This window comes from Zonotrichia leucophrys, chromosome 6, assembly GCF_028769735.1.
Source record: "Zonotrichia leucophrys gambelii isolate GWCS_2022_RI chromosome 6, RI_Zleu_2.0, whole genome shotgun sequence".
In the NCBI taxonomy this organism is placed as follows: domain Eukaryota; kingdom Metazoa; phylum Chordata; class Aves; order Passeriformes; family Passerellidae; genus Zonotrichia; species Zonotrichia leucophrys.
Window position 1 is genome coordinate 5384425 of NC_088176.1, and position 22243 is coordinate 5406667.

At 41.7% G+C, this 22243-nt stretch overlaps 1 protein-coding gene across 1 annotated transcript in view; it reads right to left on the bottom strand.

The window, feature by feature from the left end:
• INPP5F (inositol polyphosphate-5-phosphatase F) overlaps nt 1–13821 on the bottom strand; it is a 38063-nt gene extending 24242 nt beyond the window's left edge. The window contains exons 1-2 of the mRNA XM_064717167.1: nt 13478–13821; nt 1000–1080 (exon numbers count right to left, since the gene is read on the bottom strand). Coding sequence (XP_064573237.1) covers nt 1000–1080; nt 13478–13574 — 178 coding nt within the window. The 5' untranslated portion in view covers nt 13575–13821. The remainder of the gene's footprint in view (nt 1–999; nt 1081–13477) is intronic.
• Nucleotides 13822–22243: the final 8422 nt, after the last annotated feature.

Consider the following 22243-nt stretch of genomic DNA (forward strand, 5'->3'; position numbering starts at 1 on the left):
CACAGTATCTGTGGAGCCAGCCCCAATAACTCCTTGGATTTATGTGCCCTACACCCATGCCAGGGTGTCCCAGTCCCTGCTCTCCATCCCATCATTGCCACCCTGAGCAATCTGTTTCTATTCAAGGCACCACAAACATCTGATCCATTTCAGCACTTAATCCATCCTGCCCTCCTGGAACACTCTTGAAACTTTACCTGTATTGATCATATTGCCAGGCACTACTTTAAATGCAGGTGTAGGCACTCACAAAAGCAATGGCACACAGCAAGGGTTTGTGACCACCTTTCCTACCTGCCAGAGCTCTGCTGGCACAGCTACCTTGCTGGACAAAGCTGGTATAAATCAAAATTAATACTTGTTATGGCTACTGGAATTTGCAGCTGATAAAGCAAAAGGAGTAGTGAGTTTATTTTACAGGAAAACATTACTACTATCAGTTAGAGACAAGCTTATCATTAAAATAACAATGAATTCTACACCTGCTTGAGTTTTATAGCTCTGTCATTTAACTGCAAGCAAGTTTAAGTGTTCCTCTTGCTTTCAAATATTCCTCTACCAAGGCAGCAATTATTCTTCAGGTTTTTATACAGCATTGAGAATTCAAGCCTTACACTTTTGTGAAAGTTTCCTTCATTAGTTTTTGCACTGTACCACAGGAGAACAACAGGAATCTCCTTGAAAGGATTATTCCAAAAGATTTAAGAATTTTATAAATCTCACATGGAGATTCAGACAGAATTTCAAATACAAGTTTCTACTATTTGTGAATGCAGGTCTCCATTTTTACAAGACAGTGCCAAACCACAATTCTTTCTCTGGAGAGCAGAGTGAATTTGCACGTGCAGCTATAACAGAATCATTTTGACAAGTCCATTTGAGAATACTCCTCCACAGCAAAAAACACTCCACTGCTCCACTGGAGCTATGCAGTATCACTTGTAATATCCCAGAGCTTCAGCAGTAAACAAATAAAAACCCCATCAGAAGAGAACATACCTGTATGAAGCTGGACTTTCCCAATGACTCCCTCCACCAGGCCCAGACAAATGGGGTTCCAAGCCAAAAGAAGATCAGTGGCTACAAAAAAAGAACAAAGCTCCTGTTTTTAAACAGTAAACCAAACAGGACAATTTAACTGAACAGTCCCCCTCTCCACTTTCCCCACCTTAGAGGGTAGAAAATGTAAAATAATTCCAGCAATAATGAGATGATGTACATGTCCATTTTTGCTTGCTATGAAAAAATGACAAAGTTTTCAACATAAAGCCCTACCACAGATATTTTCCACATTTTTGAAGGGAGAAAGTAGCTTTAGGCAGCAGTGATTAAATTTAATGGAGGCTTAATTCTTCTCATATCCACTAGAATTTTTAACATAAGCAAAATTTTACTGGCTGTAGTGAAACTGAATAGAGGTCACTGAGTTACCAGCACAGCCTCAAAACCCAGCAGATGTTGACTTTCACCCCCAGCTCACTCCCATTTGTATCCAATTACTACGACTTTCACATCCTCTTTCTATAAACACACACACACAGACACTTCCCCTTCTGTGAAAACACTCTCCACAAGCACATGGAATATCAAAGCACACAAAGTCAAGGTTTAGGTTTCTAGTTCTCCAACTCTTAACAAATTCCAAAGAACCACATAGGAAGTAGAAGAGAAAGCAGGAAGAAAATGAGTTTCTAACTCTGGTGCAGTACCTGTTCAAGGATTTGAGAGTGGGGGAAAGAAGGAAATTCCTAATTCAAATATTTAAAGTGAAAACAAATACTTCAAAGCAAATATCTGTGTAGGAGAGAAAAATCTCAAAGGAGAAGAAGTTTTTCCATACTATGAAGGACAAGCTTGTTATTATTTACCAAAACACGCTTGTTCCAAGGTAAAAGAACTTCTCCAGTTTTAACATCCAGACAAACTGAATATCTTAGCTATTGGTGTAAGTAGATGAATATTTGAAAGAACAAACTCACAAAAGAGTGCAAATCATCTACATAAATACTTTATCTACAACACCTTCATTTCTTCTTGTAAATCTGAGATTTGCAGGTGACAACTGACAGTATGATTATTTTTTTTACATAGTCATTTTAGAACACTGAATCCTCCTTAAAACATTTGTAATTGAGGCCTTGATATTCCACTAACACACACTGTTTTCCCAGCTTCCAGCATAACATTTAATAGTACAAGATTCAGCTAATTTCCTCATTAAATACAAGCATTTCCATGAGCTGCAGCAGAAATGGTTGCAGCCAGGGGTAGATATGGAATAAACTCATTAAATGGGATGGATCACACGTGCCTGGACACAGACAAGCAAGAACTAAAAGCCCACAGCAGCAGAATTTAAAGCAATGTTTGCAGCAGCATGCAGGGCTGCAATTAATGTGTGCAATAACCACACTGGAGCAAATTCCTGTTTCTTCCTTTCCCTGGAGACTTGAGCAGCACAGAACCTCATGGCAGAACAAAATGAGCTTCCCAGGGAGACTGACACAGCTGAGCATCAGGAAATCAGTGGCAGTGGGTGTGACAGGTTTGATGTGCCCTCAGTCCCTGCTGGAGCACCTGAACACATCTTGTGTCCTCCTGGCACATTGGTGCTCGTACAAAACGAGTCCAGAACAGCCTGAGCTCAGCTCCACTCCAAATAACCCACAGGAGAATCTGTGCTGAGTGGGAAACCTGCACTGGCAGCAGAGAGGAATGCAGGCAGCTTTCCTCACTCCCAAACCTTCCACCTTCATTCCCAGTTTTGTCTGAACCCTGGGACTCTTCTACAGCTGCACTGTCTCACACCTCATCTACTTACTGCTCTCTTTGTAATTAGCTTTAAATTCATACTTCCACCTGCCAGTGGTATCAGCAGCAAACAAAGCCAGACACAGGAGGAATTTAAAGAACCAAATCAGTGAAGGTTTACCATGGTTACCATAAGCTTGGTAATCTAGAACACATTCTATGTACTCTGATTTCCTGCTGGGATAAAGTATTAGCAAGAAATCCTCACTTGCTATCCACAGCCTTCCTCTAGGAGTTTACAAAAGAGAAAATAATGAGGAAACAAGATTTTGTTTTAATTACAGGAATAAGGAAACAAAGTTTTAGAACTGCCTGTAAAAGGACATAAGAAAATAGAACATCTTACACAGATGTTTTATTACTCTTGTGGGCTCCTCTGACAGAGGCAGCACCAAAAAATCCAAGCCTTCTACAGGAATTCTCCTACGCCAGCATCAGAGACACAATGAGAAACAGCTCTAAACTTTAGGTACAGACAAGCTTTGGAAAAGAAGAGAATGCTTTTGGAATCAAATATTCCACTTTGGAATATCTGGAATGGAAATATTCCACTTTCAGAGTTTAAAGGCAGCAAATACAGACCCAGCAGCACTGGCTCTCAGGTCAGCGTGATTATCAAGCTACTCATGGTAAAGGCTGACTGCCTGAAGAAAATTTTCCATGGGGAAGGCAGGGCATAGAGGAAAACAAGACATATTTAGCAGTATAAAAGAGGATTACCATGTTTTTCTCAGGGTCCAAGAAAACCTAGATGCAAAGAAGCCTTACAGGAGAAATGCTTGTAGGTTGCGAAAAAATACCAATTGTGGAATCACATTGACTTCCTTTTGGTGACAGCATCCCTAAATTTGGTTTTCTTACACTGTTTCTAGATAATATTTTATAGGAAAGTATGTGTGACAGCACAGAGGCAAGGCAGTTGTTTTGGGTTTTTTTTAACTAAATAAAGCATATCTAGTTCCAACCTGATTAGAACTTTGTTATTGGTTAGAATTCAGTTTCCTGTGGGACAACCCTATCTCAGCTCAGAGCCAACACCCAACCATGCTGAATAAATATCACTACAGAAAATACCAATATGAACCTCTAGATCCTGATAAGTGCACTCTGGAAATAAGAGATGGATGAACCAAAGAAAATAAAGGTTTAAATATAATTTCCCCACTCATCCCCAAAGATGGGCTTTCATGCTGAGTGCACTCCTGTTCACTCTGTATAGGAAAAAGTTGCCTTCAACTTTTGTCTAACACTAAAATTGAGCAAACTCTTTCATTGCAGCCATTTGGTAAAACTGGCAGCAGCAATCTCCAGTCACTATCTTCTATCTTTGAAATTATAACCACTCTATATTTAAAATCATTACATAAGCAAAGATTCAGAGATCCAAAAATGTTAACTGCAAGCCTGCAGGATATAAGTATTGAACTGTATTATATTTTACAGAGTTTAAGAGGCAGCCTATGATGGCAGACAGTGGTACAGGCTACAGAAGGTATGCACATCCTTTTAAAGTCATATAAATAACCATACAAAACAAAACTGAAAATGTTCAAAGTTTTCAGACAGTATACATGAGACCTGGCCACATTTGACTGCTGGAAGAACTCATGACAAGTTTGATTCTTTTTTCTTTTTTAAAGAAATGCCTGTCAGTATGAAGTAACCACCACAAGGCTCTGTCAAAGGAAACTCTGAACTTTCCTTACAGACAAAACAGACAATGTTTTGAGATATAATGTGAAATCAACTTATCAATAGTCACTCTTGTTTCCCCACACAAACTTCACTTCCTATAAATGTCATACCAGTCCTCCTTTAAACCTCACAGAGCCAGGAATAAAGACTTATCAACTTTAAACCACAACACAGGGATGCTGAAACAGACATCTTGCAGAATTGTGCTGATGATAAAAGAGCAGTGCCAAAACAGTCGTTGTCAATGAAAGCACAAAGTCCAGAAAGAATCACTGTGAGCAGCGAGATGAGTCCCAGGGAAGATCTTCCCTGCCTTGAGGAATCCTCTGCTGCCCTCAATGTGTTTAAATTTGAGAGAACTGCCAGTGTTTGACAGGTCTTAACACTGATGGATACACTTGCTCACCAAACTTCCATCCTGGAGTACAAAATTGCTCATTCTTTCTTTCCCTCATCCTATTAAATAAATTCAAGCTTCTGAAACAAATGTTGGGGATTTGTGCTGATTCCTGTCAGAGATAAATGACCACTGCAGTGCATTTACCATTCACAGTGATGGTATCAGCATTCAGTTGCAGCACAACAGAAGTTCTGTCACAAATTCAGAACAAAACCAGCTTTGATGTGATTGTCTTCCACCACCACCGCCCTCAGAGCTCACCAGCAGCACCAGATAAAGTCTCCTTAATTCTTTGTGTTTACACACACATAACCCTGATAAAGGTGATACAAAAGCAACTTGGAAGAGCATCAAAACCCAAAACTGCTTTCTGGCTCTGTCTGCAGTCTACCACCAGCTGAGCTGATGCAAGGTCAGGCACAAACTCTGATTAGAAAACAAACCACTGCTTTGGGATAAACCACTTGCTCAACACAGAATGGCTGGAGGCAAGGCTGGCAGCTTCCTCTGGAGAAGGCAGAAGAAAAGAAGATTTAATTAGTTATCATTTGAATCCAGCCCATACTGCCTGGTTCAATCCATGGAGTAGCTGTAATTGTATTTTCCAACCCTGCTGTAGTTCAGAGGTCACACACACCTCTCATCTCCCTTGCTGGCACTGGGAATGAACCTCAGCTAGGAAGTGTTTCCTGACACTGTGTTCAATATTAAACATCACTGGATTTCCTTCAGGTTACACCCAAGTGAATGAGCATGGACATTCATGTGGCAGTTCTCAAAAAGTCTTCCTGGGGTCTGACAAAGCACTGATTCTCCATCATTTTCACCATTCAACACAAGCCAGAGATATTTATATAGAAAAAAATAAAAATAAAAGCAGAATGACTCACTATGTACAGCCAAAATAAATCATGCAGCTCTGCTAATGTAAATTTTAACACCAGAAGTGTTAATTTTCAGGAAGAAGCTTCAATATTTTAAAATAGATTTCAGGGTTGCTTTTTTTTTTCCTTTAAATTGTGTCTGCCTTAGATCAAAAACAACTGCAGAATTTTATTATTAGCATTATTTGACCTTTATAACCTCCTGTGGCTTCTCAAAAGAAAGTCTGCTTTCAATTCCAGTTCATCTTTGAATGGTGTTCTGGCATTTTAGCCAGGATTAAGAGATTACAAACTAACTGGGAAGACTTAAGAATATAAAGTTGAACTTCTTTCTCTTGGAGGAAATAAAGTACTACTTATGCAAATAAAACTTAGGCTAATTGAGTTTTCTTTTCAACACAGAGTTTTAAAACTGTCTTTAAGCTACTTGCAGAAAGATGAAGCATTAATACATTGAGCATTACAAGCTCTTCATTGTTATGAAGTGTTAAATTTATTTACTGGCTTGTTCTCCTCCAAACTTTAAACAAGTTATCCCTTCAGCAAATCACCTGCTTTATTGGGACACTTCCCTTCAATATCTCAGCTTTAAAAGATGAACACAAACAGGCCAAGTACAATTCAGTGACAGATTTAAAGCAGCGGGGATGGCAGCACACAATAACAGACATTCATAGTGCTGCTGCCAAAGCAGCAAAAAGCAACTAACAAAAATGAATCCTACTACTCATCCTGATAAAGAAATACTTCTTTGTATTCTGGGGCAGCCAGAAAATCCCTTGAGTCACCAGGCATTGCTTGGGAAACTGGAAAACATATGGGAAATGTTCAGTTGTGTGGAGAGTGTCCAGGGCCACAGGGAATTGCACAAGGAGCCCCTGTGCAGAATTGCAAACAAACTGCTGGCCCCCAACACAGCCTGACCCTGTGCAGCACCGGCTTCCAACTTTTTTATCAAATGCCACACCAAGGAAAACAAAATTAGCACACATCCCAAATATGTATGTTTATTTGTCCAGCAAAACATGCAAATAACTTTTATTGCATGTGTTATAAAACATTCAAAAGATAAGAGGTTTTTAATGGGTGAAATGAGCATTATTTTCAAACAGTGTTTATTTTTATTAATGGTACAAAGTATTTTCTTCCCACACCCGCAGGGGACTGCCTTGAGCACCCCACTTCAGAGACCCCTGATGGGTAAATACATTCAACAAGCTCTGATGTGCACCCCAACCCTTTGAGATAAGAATCAGCTCCTCACATCCCTTCCACAAACCTGTAAATACCACTCAGAAAATCACCCAGCAGGGACTCTTCAAATGCAAATAAGTGCCAAGCCACTGGAGCTCAGAGGGTTGGTTTTTTGCTTGGTTGGTCTGGCATTTATTTTTTTTTGTTTTTCTTTTTAACTTTAGAGCTTCTTTTTATTCTTCACATCGCTGAACTCTGTTAGCAAACACATTTTCTCAGAAGTAAAACAGAAATGGAAAAAATATCTTGTATCCTTCCAAAAGCAACAACTCTGCACTAATTAATATTATTCCACACCAACACACATTCACTCCCATTTTTAGCTGGTATTTCAACAAAGCTCAAGTTGTTTGAGGATATACCCTTAAAGCTAAGAAAGCAGTAGGTTGTCTGCATTTTCTAAAATCCTATTTACTCTGCAAGAAGGAAACTATCAATCAGGCAGGAGAAAGATTTTATTCAAACCTACTTACAAGCCTGACAGCTTAAACACCATGTTCACTCATTCTGAAGACTGTCTATTAAAAGTTTGCTCAGCTGCAGCCATACTGAAAGAACAACACAAGAAAGCTATTCTATACTCAAAAAATTAAAATATAAACATTTACTGAGCAGAAGGATTTCACAATCATGGAAATTAGTTTGTTTTACTAATCACTGAGCTGACTTATGCTAATGCTCCTTAAGAGCCATGGGAGAATTACAGCGTGAGCCAAGTTGAAGCAAGGTAAAGTTTTCCCTCACTGTCACCTGTTCTTCTGATGCCATAATTAAATTTCCTCTGATTGTCCAACTCCTCAGTCTCAAAGCACAAGAAGAGTTATGGATTGGAAACAACCATTTCTAACACTAAATATGGGAGCTGTACTCAAAAATTTGGCATGTGTTTCAGGAACTGAGAGGATTTCAAGCCACTACCACCCCCCATATTCCTGCCTTTATTTCTATTTTCTTTTAATTGTTGGGGAAAATTTGACTACTCAGATAACAAGCAGCAATATATTATTTAAGTGTTGCTGGAAGGCATGCAAATAAAGGGGAAAACTTAACCATCACCCCATGTGCAAAAATTGCTGTTTTTCCTTAACTGAGAAACAGACAAAGAAAAAAACTGAAAGATAACAATTAATGACAGACCAGCATATTTGCCATTTACATCTTGCAACCAAGGTTATTTACTTTTAAATTTGGCTCAGAATTTTGTTTTCCAGTTCAAAGCATGTTCAAGGGCCGTGTTTTCAGTATTCAGAGACTCAGCAAACACTGCCCCAGGGCTCTATTCAAGTAAGGTTTCTGCCTTAAAAGGAGAAGCTCAGTGTTCAAGTGCTATTTCATTCATTTGGGTTCAGCTTTTCAGGAAAAAAGTCCCCTCCCAGTTTTTATTGGGGAAGATGTTGGGAGCAAGAAAATACAACTTATGATTAAGTATTAATATTCCTGTTTACTAAAGCCAAGCTTTAATAAAAAACAGTTTCTGCACTATTTCCAAATTCTCCCTCTAGATACACAACTAATAATTTCTCTTCTGATACTCCACTCCCATTACTTTATTTTCTATCCCATTCCAATCTGCAACAGTTGTTTTCAAAGAACACAAGCAGCACATCAAACAAGTGGCTGCCTTATCCTGCAGTTCAGAGTTTAAACCTTAAAATCACAAAAGTTTTCATGTTTCCTTACACATACACATGAAATATCACCCACACCATTAAAGTGTGAAACAACCTAACAAGAAGAGCAGTGTTCTCATGAAAAAACCACAAGCCTTTGGTACAGATGCAGACCTTTCTTAATTGAAAGCAGTGTCCTCTATCTAAATATTTTAGCTGCAGTTAGTCTGCAATTTCCTACTCAATATTTAGTTAATACTAACTGATGAGATCAAAGATGAGTCACTTCTGCCAGCAAAATACAAGAAATCCACTTGAATTTGATTAATTTTAACTCTGGGGGAAGGCAAAAAAAAAAAAAAAAAAAAAAAAGAACCAGCAACACCAGAATATCAAGATATGAAGCATTAGGAGTTTTTCCTGTATTTAAAACCTCAGGTCATTTCAGCATGGACAAGAATTCCAAGAAATCTACACATCTGAGTTAGGACAAGTTTGGCATTTTCAGAACTCTTCAGAGAAGGAAAAGGAGAAAACAAAAAGAGAGGGGAACACCCTTGTCATATTCAACTCATACTGAACACCTTGTCATATTCACCCTACTAAGACTACAGGTAAGTAAAGAAACACTTCACCTCAAGGTGTATTCAATTCTCACCAGGCTAGGCTTTAACACACTACCAACCCACTTTAAGCCTCAGTTTTAGTTTTACTATGTTCTACAAAAAGAACTGCAGGTGGAACTACAAAGTAGGTTTTATTTATAAAAGGTATAAAATCATTTCCCTCTTATAAATACATAGGAGGATCTCGCCTCAGAGTCAGAAACTACACCAGTGACTAATGTATGCAATATTTAATCAGGAAGGAGACAGCAGCCCAGCCCACTCCCCTGCTCCCCTCTGTTCCATCACAGGAAGGCAAAAGCAGCACCAGGGACCCAAGTGCTGCAGATTTTTTCAGCCTACATTCTGCAGCTAAAGCAGATCAGCTCTGACATCTGGTTTGTCACAGACGCCACAAGGACGTGGTGCTGACAACCCAGAGAGGGGAGGGAACACAGGAACAGAATGAGCAAGCAAGGGTGAGAAACAGTGCAGTACCACTGCAGCTAAAAAGGTGTCAAAAAACAGCTTGAGGTTCCTTCTGAAGTGACTTGAAATACTAAAGCTCCAGCCTCCTGTGGAATTCATTGCCCAGAATAGATAGGCAGCTTCCAAGACATACTAGTGAAATTCAGGAAGGCACTTTTGTATGAAATAATTCAGCAGCATGACTTCACACTCAGGCTGTCACCCCTCAGAGCCATGTCTAGGAGTGCTCTGCAGAATAAAACTTAGCAATAAATGCTTTGGTGGCAGAGCCATCACTCCTTACACCATTCATGAGCTCAAGGCCTTCACTGGGCACTCCCAGGCTCCCACAAAGGAGCTGCTCTTGCTCCTCCAGGCTGCAGCACGAGGAGCAGCTCAGCAATCCTGACCAGCCACCTCTCCATGGCTCCTGCAATGCCCTGCAGGGGGAGGAAAGCACACAGCTGGAATATTAGATGGCCTTATGATCTGTGATTCAGAGATGACTTCACACGATCAGACTGAGACACCTCACCTGAAATGTGTCCCCTGCTGCTCTGAAAATTCTGTTTGGTAACACACCCCTCACTGCAAGTATTTGAAGTGCATTGCTTCAGTTGCTGACTCACAACCATTTTCAACAGATGAAAATGAATTCTGCGACAATAAATTCCTGAAGTGTTTGTTTGAAACAAACAAATGCCCGTCTGCCTCTAGTTTACAGTTCCAGAGGTAAAACACAGGTTAACCCATCTTTCTCTTTCAGGCAGAGGCAATCAAGTCTTTGAGCATGACATCCCCAAAAGCTGAGTTAAATTCCAATCTGAGTATCCCTCAAAATACTTGGTAGATTTTTTCTCTGCAATGGGAATCAGCACAGTTAGAAGAAACAGTTTTAGTAGAACTTATTTGACATTAGTGCCTGGAGTATTATCAAGGCCAGCACAATGATAATAGAAGCTTCACACCGTAACAGTCTCACTCCTTCTACTGCACTTAAAAAATAGTGAGAAAAATTCAGTGTCTTCAACACTTTTTATCCTTTACACACACATATATGTGTACATATATGCAAATATAAACATCATCAATAAAAAATATTTCTCATCTGTGTAGAACCAGTCAGGAGCAGCCACCCAGAGCATAAACAGAGTAATCCAAGAGTGAAATCCTGACCAAGACCTCATGTAAGGCATTTAAGGCATGGTTGAACAGCTCATGTTTTTTCACTACACTGAAAAATGCACACTCTCAGCAGCCAAATTATTTAAAAAGAAAAAAAAAAAAAAAGTCTATGATGCCAAAGTGATTCATGGATTTCCTGCAGGTGACTCATTAGTGCTTTCACTTTAGAGAATAAAAAAAACCCAGAAACATCTTGTAAACACAGGCTGACATCCTTCAAAGGAGGGCCAACCTCAGACTTTGCTTATGGCAAATATTTACCAAGATTATTTGCCTTTTTTCTTTTTTAATTCAAACTGTTATCTCCATGATTCAAAGAGGTCAGAAATACAGCTTTCAATATTGGCAAATTTCTGAACATGCCTTTATAGCTGAGGGAGGAGAGTACTTTCAAGCTTAGCTTTAGATTCAGACCTACTCTCTCAAGCAATGATTTCCAAGGTTTACCAGTATTATCTATTTCAACCCATGAATGTGCAAAGATTAATTCAGAGCAGCCTCTGTGAGACAGAATTTTTAAAACCAAGGCCTCTGAAACCAAGCAGAGACACAGAGCTAGATCACCTTTTGGCAGATTATTAAACATGTCAATGAACACAAGTTATGACTTTGTTGTTTTTTTTAACACAGCAGTGACTCATCACACAGAAATTCATTTACTCATTTCCGGGCATGAAATTGGCCTCAATAATAAATGGTCAAATGGAATAAAATTGCAAACTTGAGGATATGAAGTTTTGTCTTAATACAAGAAAGAGCTATTGATCCAAGAAACACTTCCTGTGAGAGAAATGTTTCTTTCTTGGGCTTACTTTCAACCTGCTAAGATATTTTATTTCACAGACCTGGAGTCCACTGTCAAGAAGATGATCCACAGAGAGGGCTGGAAAAACCAAGCTGCAAACACATGGAAATGGGAAAGCACTGCTAACAATTGAGAGTTTCCAAGCAGGCCAGGGGACTTCAATATCACATTACCTTTAGTTAATCTGCAGGTCACACACAATAGGGATCACATGGAAACTGCCTGAAAATGCAGAGGCAGGCACAGGACAAAACACTGGCTGACAAACTGCTGGGCACTGGCAAAGCCTCCAGCAGGTTAAAGCACACCAAGAAAAAATAAAACCCAGCAATGGCTGCGTGAAAGCAAGGCGCTGATGCTTTTAAAAGTTGAGGGTATCAAACATTCATCTCCAGAACTACAGACCATTAGTTGTTTTAATTACTGTGGGCCAAGGAAGAGCTTTCAGCCCGTGCAGATGGCTGTAACCATCACAAACCTCAACCCGAGGGGTTTTCTCCCCTGTGAAAGCACACATTTCACTGAACAGCAGTACTGTCTGCTAGCTTAAAACAAATTATTTTGTAAGGTCACTTGCAAATCAAAGTATTGCTAGATTAGTGACGCTGATGGACAGGAATCAGTCATGCTAACTTGACACAGATTGCAATTTTATCTAAGAGACATAAACAAACTGCTCTGAGAAGACACAACTCAAGGATCAAAACATAACACAAGAAAGTGCAGTATGAAAAACAGTTCTTTGAAAAAACACAGATAACAACGGTATTTGATGGTTATGTTTAAAGTTTGTCCAGCCTTTCACAGAAGCTCATAAAGTCTACTCTACTTGGATAGCCAGCCTGGTCATATACACATTTAGCCACCTTTTCTGGCACAACACAGATCCCAGTTTTAGAAAGCTGTAAGTAACATCCCTGCAGCCTGCCACACGTTTGGTGAAACACACAGATATTTAGAATTTCTTTCTCATACAAGCAGAGTCAGCGTGGTCCTCTACATCAAAGTACATATCAGAATCACAGAGAATGACAAAAACTCACAGAATGGTTTGGCTTGGAAGGGACCTTAAAGACCATCTGGTTCCAACCTCCTGCCACGGGCAGGGAGCACACATGGCACAAAGCAAGGGTGGCATTTTATTTTGGAGACACCTTTACCCCTAGGTAGGACAGGATAATCACCATGGTTTCAAAATTCCCTTTTACACAACTCCAGCTCAATTTTTGTTCGCGCTGCCTTCCCTTCAGTCTTGTACTAACACACAGTGCAATTGTCACACAGCCTGTAATCACTGAAAAATTCAGAAGCACTTTAGAAGGCACAGAATCACAGAACGTCAAAGGGTTGGAATGGACCTTACAGCTGACCCCGCTGGATCCACCTGTTCTGGGACCCATCTGCCCACAGACGCAATGCCCGGAGCATCCCTTATGTAAGGCGGACACCGGCCCCTCACGGCCCCAGCGCTGCTCCCCGGGGATCCCCGGCTGCCTCCGGCCACCGGCACCGCTCCGGTCACAGCGCGGGGGCAGCGCTGCTTTATCAGCGGGGAAAGAACCGCACGGAGAGGCGCGGCAGCCGGGACACCGGGACCTCCCGCGGCCCGGGGGAACCGGGGCTGCTCCTGCGACCTGCGGGGCGATGGGCAGCGCTACCGACCCTCCGGGGACCGGCCCCGCCCGACCCCGGCGCTCGGCCGGCTCCCAGCCCGCCCTTCCCCGCGCAGGCGGCGGGCGCGGCCGCGGGGGTCTCCTCACCGGCTCGCAGCTGCAGGCTGCCGTCCCTCCGGCTGCACCAGAGCGCCCGCTCCCCGCTCTGCAGGATGTAGTGGTCCTTGGCTTGGAACAGCTCCATGCTGGCGCGCCGGGAGCCGCGGGCGGAGAGGGACGGAGGGCGGCACGGGAGGAAGGGGCGCTCCGGGAGCCGCGGGCGGAGAGGGACGGAGGGCGGCACGGGAGGAAGGGGCGCTCCCGCCGCTCCCGCCGCCGCCGCGCGCGGCCCCGGGGCGGAAGGGGGAATGGCCGGCGCGGGGACGCGCGCTCCCGAGCAGCCGCGCGCGCGCGCGCACGCGGGCGCTGCCCCGGAGCCGGGACGCGAGCGGGCGGAGCGGGCGCGAGCTGGGGTTCCGCTCCCGCCGCCGCACGTGACAGCGCCCGGCCCCGCCCCGCGCGCGCTTAAAGGGGCAGAGCAGGGGGCGGGGCCTGAGGGGGCGGGGCCTGGGGTGGAGGCGGGGTTTGCGCGACCCCGCCCGGCGGCCCCCGGAGGTCGTTCAGTCCTTTTCCCTCAGCCGCTTCCCCTCAGCTGGAGTCCCCTCACCTCGGCTCCCTTAGATCAGCTCTCGTCAGCCCGCTCCCCTTAGATCAGCTCCCCTCAGCTCGTCTCCCCTCAGCTCCTTCCCTCAGCCCGGCTCCCTTCAGATCAGCTCCCCTCAGCCCGCTCGCCTCATACCCGCTCCCCTCAGCCCCTTTCCCTTTATTCACTCTCCCCTCAGCCCCCCTCCCCTCATCCCCGCTCCCCTCAGTCCGGATCTTCTCATCCCCTCTCCCCTCAGTCCCGCTCCCCTCAGCCCTCAGAAGGTGATACACGGTATAACTCGTGGTGAAAGGAAATCTCAGGACCACAGCACAGGCCTCAGCGTTATGTTAAGTATTTATCCAGAAGGCGGCATCTGATGAAAAGGCAAATCGTTCCCTCTGTCTCTTCTGTAGGCAGCAGTGGAAAATGTGCCTGCAAACTGCTACAGACCCTTCCCAGCCTTACTGAGGGCTTGTCCACAAGCTTCCAAAGCTTTTGTTTGATCACAAAAGCTGAAGTCCCGCTTGTGAAATTGAGGAAGAGATGGACACAGACAGAAAGCATCCTGTCCTGCATACAGCCAGGGTAGTGATGGAGCAGCTCTGGTGGGCACCTGGCGTCCCAGTGAAGCTGCGTTCTTCAATGCACAAATTAAAACATTTACCCATTATCATTAAACCACCTACAGTAGGAGAAAAACACTACTTTCAAACCACACTTTGAAAGGATGGGTTTCTCTCATACTACATTTCTCCATTGATATATATTAGTGATGCTACAAAACACTAAGTGACTAAAGGACATTAAGAAATGAGAAATCTCATTATTAAATGTGAGCATTCAAGAGCCAGGGAAGAGCTTGATTTTTGGGAGGTACTGAAGAGCCAGTCTAAAAATGCATTTAAGTGCAGGCATGACTTTAGATGTATAATTTATATAGCTTTAACTGAACATTAACATCTTTTAAGAGAAGCATGCACTACAGAAGTTTTCTGCTTTGGGACTAGGAGCTGAGCTTCTCAGTGGGTCCAAGCATCATTTTTGCTCCCATGTCTTTAGTCTGCACTATCATTCACTAAATATATCTCTCTTGCAATATCATCTCTATTCTACTTGTGTTTCCCAGGCAGTTCAGTGCTGTAGCACAATGCATAGGGTCACCATTAAAATGCTTGCAGGGATTTCAAGGACAGACTTTTGTTTTGCCCTTTTTCACGCTTTGATCAGAGCTTTTTTGTTTTTCCTCCCTGTGGGTAGTTTTCTGTTTGCATTCAGCGTGTTTTCCATAGATTCACAGCTGGGTGCTGTTTTTATGAGCCTTCCACTTGAGTTAGCATAGGGGAAAAAAAACCTGAAAGATTAATTTTGCATTTTTGCAATTCATTGTCACTGGATGACGGTAAGGAAATGCGTAGGCTGGCAATTAGTCATGCACTCTCAGTATTACCTGATTGCCAGCAGCTTGAGTTCAAGTTTAAATGTTGGTTAACAGAAAGGGATGTGATTCAGTAACTCCACACTTGGAAGTACAAATGGCTGGATAGATTGGACAAATACACCACTCTTCCTGAGGTGAAGGGTACCGGATTTAGAAATGGCACTGTAGACAGTGAGAGGAACTTTATTTCTAAATGTTGGCCATTAAAAAGTCATGCAACAATTTTTTTTTGTTTGTTTGGCCTCAATGCTCCTGGCAGCTTCCAGACAAACATTAGTAAAATCCTGGGTCATCTTTTTTGATGCCAAAGTAACTACAGAAACCTTTCTTGTTACCCTTCATGCTCCTTGCCAGTTTTTAATCCAACAGTGCTTTGTCCTTTCTATTTTCATCCCTGTGTGTCCAAGGCAACACCTCTATATTCCTCCCTGGCATTCCCTACCCACTTCCATGTGCTTCTGTGTTCCTTTGGAGGTTCTCTTAGGGAGGTTTCTTTCCTCTTCTGAAATATGTTTTTGAGAAAGCTTTTGTGTGCTTTTCAGAGAGGGTCTGCTCTGCATTAAACAGAGACTGAAGAGTCTGTTTTGAGAAGGAACCTCCTCAAAACAAGAGTAACACAAGAGGGTCTCCTGGCAGACAATATAGTGGATAAAAGAGATTTGATTGGGACTAGAACATTTTCTGAAGTGCCTGTAAATGTACTACTGAGAAATAGTTGTGTGTTGTGTTTTATAACAGAAAAATACAAAACTACTGGCATGAACATTAGTTTTTTGGCAAGAAAATGAAAACTCTCAAAACCCAGGGAAAGCAGCTCTGCATAAGAATTTTTGCCTGAATTTATTTTTAGCTTTCTTTGCACTGAAGAAGCTTTTTGTGGCAGCTGTAGTTATATCTAAAGGAAGAGGAACTCTGGTATTTCCTCCTTCGCCATGAAAATCTCTTACTTGCAATGGGAATATTTCTATTTCAGTGAGCACTAGGAAGAGAACAACCTTCTCCCTCCAAAGCAATGTGTCTGTGGTTAATATCTGCAATTCACTCTGTGGCTTATGGACAGTGCATTGATTTCCCTCTGTTGCACTGGCTCTTAAGAGCAAATCAATGGGACCATTTTCAAAAATAAATGAGAATGTTTTGATTGCCTACGATTCTTTTATTCTGGAATTGCAAATTGCACTTTGCCAACTACCAAGCTGGTGCACACAAGAAGATTCCTTACAGTGTTGTTGGGCTGCCTTCCTCAGTTAAAATATGGTTTATACTGTACCAAGGCCACATTTCATTCATAATTTCTCCAAAGTAAACAGCAGGCTGTTCTTCACAGCCATTGTAATCAAATTTGCATCTCATTTAAAACAGATTCTACTCGCTTTTCCTCAGTCTGAAGAAGTTAATGGTTTTATTACCCTTTGGAAGAATTTATCTCCCTTTCTTTACTTTTAATTTGTGCTGGTTTTTTTTCTAAAGAGCAAAATAGCTCACATTACAAAAAGAAAAATTCTACCTTTAGAAAGGGTAAAAAGTAAAATTTCAGGATCACTGGAATTTGTCTTTTAGAAAAAAAATATTTTTAAAAAGTTTTTTTCTGATACCATTTAGCCTATTTGAATTCATTTTGCAATTAGCTTTCTTGGAAGTTGCTTTAATTTCCCTAGGGTTTTTTTTTCCCATTTTAATATTATAGAAACAAAAAAAAATCATCATCTTTGAAATGTTACTGCTGTCTACTGAATCTAGCTTCTTCCTCAGGATGTATCAGTAAATTAGACAGTAAAACATCAAAAGTAACTATATAGATATAGATATATAGAGATATAGGGATATAGAGGTATAGAGATATAGGAATATAGAGATATAGAGATATAGATATAGATACATAGATATATAGATATAGAGATATAGCGATATAGAGATATAGAGATATATAGAGATATAGATATATAGATATATATTCAATTGAATATAAATATATATTCAAATTTGTGCATCACTAACTTTATATTTTTGCATTACTTTTATTTTTGCATGACTGTGAATACTGTGGAGGCCAAGCAGCAAATGCCACCTGAAGAACACAGTAGTTGCCAAGTGCTGAAGTGTTAGAGATGTCTTTTTGTCACTTTTCCCCGGGTTTGGCTGCCCCAGGAAAAGGATATGTATTAGCTATTCAGTGCAAAAATCTGTCAGTCATTTGTGATGGAAATAAATGCAGGAAAAGTGGGAGGGAGGGGTTGAATCACATTCCTCTTGCTCCCTGGTCTCCTGGCACTCATTATTTATACAATATTTATGAATTATTATGCTCTGTTTACATTCATGTCGTGCCCAGGAGCTGCAGTTGTGATAAGGATCCCCACTGGGCGAGGGGCTGTGCAGAGCCAGCAATGCCTGCTCACATTCCAGGGATTTAAGCCATTACAAAAGGCAAGGTCAATAACAGAATGAGGTGTTTTAGGGATAAGATGATGAGGCATTTTTCATCAGCTTGGAAGGCAGTGGTCTCAGCATCCCAGGATTTAAGCATTACTGAGTTGTGATGGAAAATTGCTTTATTACTCCATTCAATTAATAAAGTTTTAACATAAATATTTATATCACTCCATTCTCTATATTGAGAATAACATGCTTTCAAAATAGCACCTGTACAGCTGCAGCAAAAGCCTGTGCCACAAATTAACTTGGGGTCAAACTCTCCTTTCCTCACCCTGATGTTGTTCCAGAGGGAACTTGGCAGGGTAAGGTCTGACACGCTGTGACATTCAGCACCAACACTGGATGCTGCTAAAGCCAGCTTAAATAATCCTTGCCTCCTTCCCAGCTGTGTGTTTCTATTCCTGTCCCCTGCCTGTGCTGGATAGCCACAAGCATTTGTGCAGCACATTGTAACTGGGTTTGCAGATGCACAATAGCCTGTTAATTACTATTTATGAAACTGGGTATCACAGTGACTGAGGTTAGAACAAACTTACCTGGCCTTATTGAGCAGAAGGAGCCTCATTTTGTGGGGTCACTTACCTTAGTGTCACTCAGTGCCAGTGTCCCACTGAGCTGAATCAGATCATGCCCATGGTATGGATGTGTCAATGCCAACCATGCCTATGTCAGCAGGCAGTGCCATAGAACTGGAGAGGGTTTGGAGAGCTGGACAGCTGCTGCTGAGGATCCAGCTTCTGAACTATGCACACTCCAGAGGCTTCATTGAACATTAGATCTGGTTTTGTCCTACAGACCCTCAGCAGCTGGAGCCTGTCAGAGGCAGTTCTGAAGTACATCTCCTGTTTTCTGTTACAACTCTTAAGGAACAAAATTCATCTCCTGTTTTCTGTTACAACTCTTAAGGAACAAAATTCATCTCCTGTTTTCTGTTACATCTCTTAAGGAACAAAATTCATCTCCTGTTTTCTGTTACAGCTCTTAAGGAACAAAATTCAAGTACTCACATATGGAACAGCAGAGCCCTGGGATGAGCCTCAGAAGGTGTCATCCAAAGGAGCTTTTTCAGCTCCACCACCTTTCCCAAATGTCATGAGGTGGAACAGTAAGAGTGCTCTTCTGGAAGCCTTGCTGTATCTCAGACAGATTCACCAACACAGATGAGGTGATTGCTTTTAACACTGTAAGTGAAATTACTCAGGAAGAAATTTGGAGCCATAAAAAACCTCACTGACACACATATCCATGGGTCTCCAAGAGAACTCATATTTACAGAAGCTCAGCCTCTACATAATGCTGCATTTACACTGCAGATACACCTCAGTGTTTAAGAGGAGTAGGGATGTGTGAAGTTCAGAAAGGGACACTCAACCCTCTCCTCCCAAGAGCAGAAACTCTAGCTGCCAGGCAACAATTTAGGTCAAAAAACACTTATCAGCTTTTCCTTCATCTGTGGCATGTGGATAAAAAAAGTCCTGTGTAGATCTGGCAATCCTCAAGCTCTTGATGCTCAGTTAAGTACTGTGCCGGTAATTAGAATTCTTATGGCTCTCAAAGGACAAAACCAGAAGATTAAAAGAACTTTATTTTCCTGTGAGATTATATGTTCTGTACTTGAGTGACTGGGAGAGATGATCATTGCTATATACAGGCTAAAAGTGTTTATTGCTGGCTTTGCTTTCCTTGTGCAATGCTATGTAGGTCATTGTCAAACCTAGGGAAAGAAGACGGACATGAGAGGGAAAAAGAGGATTGAAAATCAGAAAGTGTGAGTCCTTGTCCTTGAACACACAGCAGGTTCTTTGCACCACACTTTTACATTTATAACTAAAGGTAACATTGGTTCCCTACTATGCAAAAGTCTTACAGCCTGACTATATTGATATGTGTAAAATGTTTTAAATTGCCATGGCAGCAGTTTACATTTGTATTTATATGCAGATAAATGAAAGCAAGGTCTGTCTTTTATGGTAATAATAATAAAATAGAATTTATGTATGGTCACACCTCAAACAAATCAGGGATGTTCTGTATTTTTGTTGGAGTCAGTCAGGTTCTGCATTTACAGAGGGGACTACCAATGAGAAGCAAGATTGGTATGGAGCAAGGTGGAATAAAAGCCATGTGAAACCCTTGGCAATGTGCTTTTCACTTGGATATTTTAATTATATTACAACATCTATCTATCTGAACAATTTATATACTGCATTTCTGTAATAGGTTTTTACCCTGGCTCTATGGCTATGTGTGATAAATCAGAGGGCTGTAACACTTTGACAGGTATGGAGCTACACAAATGACTCAGCTTCACCTGATGTTCCTGAGATAAGGCCAAAGGCATTCCTAAACAAAATTTTAAAATAACCTAGAAACTGCAAATAAATGATCCATTACCTCTTTGGGGGAAGAGAACATGAAGAATTGCAAGGCATCCTTTTATTTATGAAGGCCATATACACCATTGCACCGTACAGGATGTAGGAGGGAATAGAACCATCCCTGAGTGATTGCTGAAGGGAAAATGCCAAGCATGTGTTGTTGTTACACTAGGTCATCAGCCCGGTAGGGCCAGCTGGAGAAATGATCAGCTTGGAGAGGTAAGTGCTGACCTTTGAAACCTGACAGAGGATGAGGCCCCAGAAAGTAGGAAAAGTATTCAGGTTTCTAATTTCCTATTGTTTCCCAATGTCTGTGAAACCACTGGGTGATTATAAGTTCCTATGTATTGAGGATTCTGTGCCACCATCCTGATCCTAACAAAGGGAAAGTAGGAAGAGTCACAGAACTTTAGATCTTTTCTTAAATGAAAAGAAAGAACAGAAAAAACCCAAAATATGTACTTTCAAATACCTGCAAGACAACAAAGTGTGAACAGTTAAGATAATAAACATGAGATTGAATCAACATCCTTTCTTCTTATGAAAGTTTGGCAGGCCTGGGCAATAGTTGTGCCTGCATTTTATTCAACTTTTGATTCTGTTCCTTGTGATTTCCCTGTAACTACTTAAGGAAATATGGTCCACTTCTGGCACCTGCACAGTACTAACATTTGGGAATTTTCTCCTGGACAGTGGTTACTAATGGTTCACACTCCAGTTTGGTGCTATCCTGGACCTTTGCCCATGGCCCAGATAATGGAATAACAAGTGTACTTAGGAAACTCATCAGGCTAGAAGGGTCAGAAATCCTGCTGTGTGTCAGGATTGCATCAGGAGGTCATTGTGGCAAGCTGAAATGAATGAAATGCCTGGCAAGAGGAAAAATTTTCAAGAGTAATAACCATCCATATAAATACAAGCTCAGGAACAGTTGGTTAATCAGGAGTTCTGGGGTAATCCTAGATCATAAATTGATGGAGGAACCAGTAACAAAAAAGTGAAAAAAATCCATTTATACTACAATGAATACACAGGAGCACTATGCAGAAGACCTATGCAGTAATCCTTTTACTCTGCTCTGAGTCAGACCTCAGTGGGAATCCTATGTTCACTTTGATACAACCATTTTAAGAATTATCTATAGAAAACAGGCCAAAGGAAATCAAGGGTAATCTGAACTTTCAAAGCTGTGATTTATTATTTCAAGAAGACGGATTTTTTGGACTGGTTTCTCATTGGAAACAGAAAATCAGTCTTGAAACACACAAGAATTGCTGGAAAGAGGACAAGAATAACTGGTTTCTTTGCCCAGTGCTGCTGAACCATAGAACGGTGGAGGCTGAAAGGTACCTGTGGTCCAAGCCCTGTGCTCCCAGCAGGATCAGCCAGGGAAGGCTGTCCAGGCTCATGTTCAGAGGGGTTTGGGTATCTCCAAAGACAGCGACTCCACCCCACTCTGGGCAATCTGTGCCACTGTTTGACCACCCTCACAGAAAAATAAAAATTCTTAACTCTAAGTGAAATTTCCTGTATTTCAGTTTGCAGCCACTTCCTCTTGTCCCTTCACAGGAAATCCATGAGAGGAGTCTAGCTCTGTCTTCTTTCCTCCCCCCTTCAGGCATTTACACACATTGAAGAGGTTTCCCCTGAGTCTTTTCATTCTGAGGCTAAACAATCCCAAGTCTTATTCCAGAAAATGCAAGTACTGAGCATAACCACGGGAAGAATGAGTTAGACAAACAAAGAATGAGTTAGAAACAAAGCATTTGGCTAAACAGGCCTGGGAATAGACAGCTCAGTGACATTATCTGGGCACTGACCCCTGCTGCTGTTGTTTAAGAACAGGTTAGGCAAGACAGGAACGAGGTAATGTGATCTCTTCCTAGTCACAACCTACAAGGATTTGCTGCACCCTTAATTTTGATGAATCTCAGTCTCTTTGCCCATTTCCACATTTCTTTAACCTTCTTTTCACC